The 4483-nt window shown below is 26.3% G+C and overlaps 1 protein-coding gene across 1 annotated transcript; it reads right to left on the bottom strand.

The window, feature by feature from the left end:
* Positions 1-365: 365 nt before the first annotated feature.
* LOC101254014 (putrescine N-methyltransferase 2) lies at positions 366-4191 on the bottom strand. The gene is made up of 9 exons (XM_004244714.5): positions 3952-4191; positions 3422-3498; positions 3169-3291; positions 2979-3083; positions 2798-2870; positions 2249-2320; positions 1768-1963; positions 800-932; positions 366-664 (listed from the first exon to the last, which is right to left on the bottom strand). Exons 1-9 carry the CDS (start codon positions 4136-4138, stop codon positions 608-610), a joined length of 1023 nt encoding a protein of 340 aa, XP_004244762.1. The 5' UTR covers positions 4139-4191; the 3' UTR covers positions 366-607.
* Between the last annotated feature and the right edge of the window lie 292 nt (positions 4192-4483).

The following is a 4483-nucleotide window of genomic DNA, read 5'->3' as shown; positions in this document are numbered from 1 at the left end:
CTATTTCGCAACACACCTTCAACCCTTCACTATCTAAAACTATCCTTTCACGCCAAGATCAGTTTCGAGATTTCTTCTCGCACGAATTTAATTTCGTAAAACCGTACATGCTGCTTAACATATTGGCTATCCACTCACGAGATCTAACTAATAATTAAATCCCCCATCCTGCATCGAAGTTTCCTAAACCTCACCTGATTCGGATTTTGTCCAAGTGTGGCCTAGGCAAGAAATTTTTAAGTTTCTACTCAAAAGTTTTATGGCTCAAATTCCTTCCCCATTAACTTTTCTACATCGACGAAAATAGGTCATTACAGACATCAAAATGAAGCATTTTAGTGAACAGTAAAAGAAAGTGAACAAAATTTGTGAATCAGGAAATTAATGAACACTGATATTTAATATGAAATTCTTCTGGTACAAGTACATATCATATTTGACACCCAATAAGGTATACTATAGTTTTATTGCAATCGATATGAAAATAAAATTACATGAATTAACTGATCTCTAGAGATAGATAATCCATTACATATCACAAATAAAACAAAACTCAAGAATTCCAATCCCTCAACTCCTAGCCATCGATCTTGGTTCTTTATTTGATCTAAGACTCAATCAAACTTCTGGCAAAAGATGGCAAAACAAAAGCTGCTTTATGAATCTGAAAATAAACAAAAAAAAAAGTTAATTATAAAATTGTATAGGAAGGTAATAATAATAATAATAATAATAATAATAATAATAATTAAAAAAAAAGGGAATTAAAAGAATAAATAGTGAGATATAAAATTATTACATCAGTGTTGTAGAACTTGAGAGGTTGTAATTTTGACTTGACATGAGTTGTATCTTTGTCGATTGAATTCACTGGATTCTTAAAGTCAACTTCTGGTCCCTCAGTAGAGCAAAGCATGTAACCAATAACACCACTATAAAAATAAAAATACAATAAATATTAGATCGATGTATAATTAAATATCTTTATATTAGCATTGTTTGTCTGAATATCTTTTAGGGTTTGCTATAGTGACAATGTTATTATAAAAAATATATTATTTTCGTCTAAATTTATGTGATGCAGTTTGATTGGACACAAAATTTAAGAAATATAATAAGACTTTAAAATATTTCAAAATTGATCGTTAAAAAATACACCTTTGTGGATTTTTTTTGTCAAATAAGTGGAATCCTATACGTATAAAATATTGATAGTGTCATTAAATATTGATCAAATCGAGAAATACATCATTTTTTGTATTGATTGATACTCCCTCTGTCCCTTATTAGATGAACATCTTATTAAATGTAGTTGTTTCAGTAGTATTTATTCACTTAATAAATCACACATTAAATTAATTAATTTTTTCCTATCTTGCCCCTACGATTAATAAGACCTTTTGAATGTGAACAATTCTCAATACTAGTCATTCCATTATTATTATATACATATTTTTTCTAACTTATTTGGTAGGTATTGACATAAACTAAGGATAAAATAGTAAACTTAATCAATCTATCAATAACTTTTTAACCATTGTGTAAAACAAAAAGTATTCATATAATATGAAATAAAACGAGTAAAAGGAAAAGTGTAATACATAAATGAAAATAAATAGAATGGTATAATATAACTTGAAAGTCAACTTCAAAAGAATAACAGACCGTTATGTATACTAAAATTAAGACAATTATTATAGCTAATGATTATTATAGAAAAATCTAGCGATATATAAATAACAACATAAAGAAAAAGAAGATACATGCGTTGGATATGTTGGAACAGTAGTCCAAGCATAGTTGACAGAACCTTTAAAGACTTGTCGACAATTAGCAATAATTTGTTCAATAATATGCATATGAAGCCAAATACTTTCAGCTTGTGTGCATACAACTCCTCCTGGTCTAAGAGCTTTGGCTACTGACTCAAAAAATGGCCTCTCAAATAAATCTTTTGCTGGACCTAAAAATATTATTTTAAAACAAAACATGAAAATATCAATAAGTTAATGATCAAAAACATATTTTAATTCGTAACCGATAACTTAATTGTTCATTGTTTGATTTACCTATCTAAATTGGTCCATATCTATATGTAATTATAATTTAGATAATCTAATATAAATATATTTTTTATATTATCAGTATATAAAAGTCAAAAATATTTTACGATTGCATTATTAACCTTGTTATTGGTTTATTTAATATTAATTAATTATGTTTGTACTCATTAAATAAAATAAAGTACCAATAGGATCAGAAGAGTCCACTATAATAGCATCATAATACCCTGCTTGTGCAGCCTTTACAAATGCAGCTCCTGAAAAAATAAAATCAATCCAATTAAGAACAAATAAATCAACCAAAAGAAAAAAAATTAACTATGACTAATTATAATAATTAAATTAAAAATTAAGTATAAAAATTATTCATTGATTTTATAAATAGATAAATATTATTAGACATCTGAAAATAGTATAGTTAACAACTATTATTAGACGGAGGGAGTAATAAATTACACTCCCTAGCCCCTCATCCGTTTCAATTTATTTCATCCTACTTTCATTTTAATCTGTTTCAAAAAAATATCCAAATTTCTTTTTTTATCAACTCTTTAATTTTATATTTCACATAAAATATTTAAAATCACAAGATTAAATAACATTTTGATACATTTATGCTATTTATAATAAAATACCAAATAATTAACATAAATCTTCGTGTATTTCTTAAAACTTAATATCAAATAAAAAATAAAACAAATAAATCGAAACGACCAAACAAATAATATACATACCATCGCCAAGAACGAGAGTTACTCGAGGATCATTAAAATTAGCCGCAAGGTAGGGGAAAATTTTTCTAGACACCTGTATGAAAAACAAATTTAAGGTTAATTTTCCTTTCAAAAATGTTTTTTTCAAGTATTAAAAGAAAAAAAAAACTCACAAAGAGTAATTTTTTTTTTTTTTACTTACATCAACCACCACGTTATCAATTTCAACAATATCAATTTTTTCAATGGTAGGATAACGAAGAACTTCGAATAATGTAAAACCAATTCCTCCACCAATGATCAATACCTATTAAATGAAATAAAATAATATAAATATCACTTCTTAAAATAGATTTAAAAAATAAAATAAATAAATTAAAACGAACAGAGACCTTTTTGGGACTTGGGATTGAACCAAGTGGTAGATGAACAATCATTTCAGTATATGGAAATCCACCATTTTCTGTGTGTTGAATTGCTCCATCCAATGTAAGAACCTTACCATAAGTTGCTGACTGCACACATATATTGCAATACATAAATAAATAAAAGAAATTTAATTTACAAGATATTATATGTTACGTATATGACTCAAATATATTAAATATTTATGGCATAAGGTTGATTATTTATATATATTATTACCTCAAAGAGCATGACATCTTGATAATCAGACTTCCCTTGAAATAACAACTTCTCAATTTTTATAGAGAATGCTTCACCTACAAAATTTGATAATTTTTGTAAATTAGAATAATATGATGTTACACTATTCAAAATGAAGTTTTTTTATATCACAAATGAGTAGAAATAGTGAGAGGCTTTCTAGTTATTTCATATGAAAATATTATTTTTTTAAAAAAAAAATTTCTCATTGATTCAATTAAAATATTTATAAAAATAACCACCGAAAATTTTTAGTAAGAAAAGTCATAGTAAATATTTTTAGTAATGTTACTATTAGAGTACTAGGTAAATTTGGAACTAAGATTCCTATGTATCAAACACATTCTTAGTTTTATAATACCCATCCCTTATTTATAGTGTTTTGGTTAAAATATGATAATAATTTTTTGGTTACTTATTCATTACTAAAAATTAAGTAAGAAACTCACATATTTAAAATTTCTAACAATTTTACTGAACACGCCCTTATTTTTTAAATTAATATTAACCTGGCCATAACGCACTAAACTCTGAAAACCAACCAGGCTTAATAGAGTTGGAGTTTCCCAATAATAGCTTATTGCCATTCTCATGATTTGTTCTACTGTTTCGATTATCGGGCTTGCTATTATTGTGGTGGCCGTTGGTGGTGATTGTGATGGCAGAGCTATTTGTGTGAGTATATATGACTTCCATATTAATTGGAGAATAGAAAGTACGTAATATTATGTTTGGGAGAAAGTAAATATTGTTGTATACTCCCTCAAGGTTTCGATGTATTTATAGTAAGTGTTTTGGACATGAAGGAATAGAGATAATATATATATTAATACAACGTGATTATATTGAATCAAGGCAGAGGGATTTTTTGGATTTAAAATATATAATGTTGTCTGAGTTCAATTATTTGTATAAAGAAATTAATTTTAAAAAAAGGGGAATGTTACAAGAGGAGAACATGATATTTTCTCCATATATTTTTATTTGTTTAATTTAAAAAGTCTAGGATAATTATTTTAGTAGGGATTATTTTACCTCATC

Source organism: Solanum lycopersicum, chromosome 8, assembly GCF_036512215.1.
Source record: "Solanum lycopersicum chromosome 8, SLM_r2.1".
NCBI classification, from domain to species: Eukaryota; Viridiplantae; Streptophyta; class Magnoliopsida; order Solanales; family Solanaceae; genus Solanum; species Solanum lycopersicum.
Note: the sequence above shows the minus strand (reverse complement) of the source record. Positions and strands in the feature narration are given on the sequence as shown.

What these genes read in the sequence shown, in the direction of transcription:
- LOC101254014 (XM_004244714.5), bottom strand. Translation starts at nt 4,138, where the DNA reads ATGGAAGTCATATATACTCACACAAATAGCTCTGCCATCACAATCACC. An exon ending in AACTCTCGTTCTTGGCGATG is followed by an intron (nt 2,321 to 2,797) that starts GTATGTATATTA and finishes TTATTTTTTCAG; the next exon opens with GAGCTGCATTTGTAAAGGCT. An exon ending in TCAAGTTCTACAACACTGAT is followed by an intron (nt 665 to 799) that starts GTAATAATTTTA and finishes GTTTATTTTCAG; the next exon opens with ATTCATAAAGCAGCTTTTGT.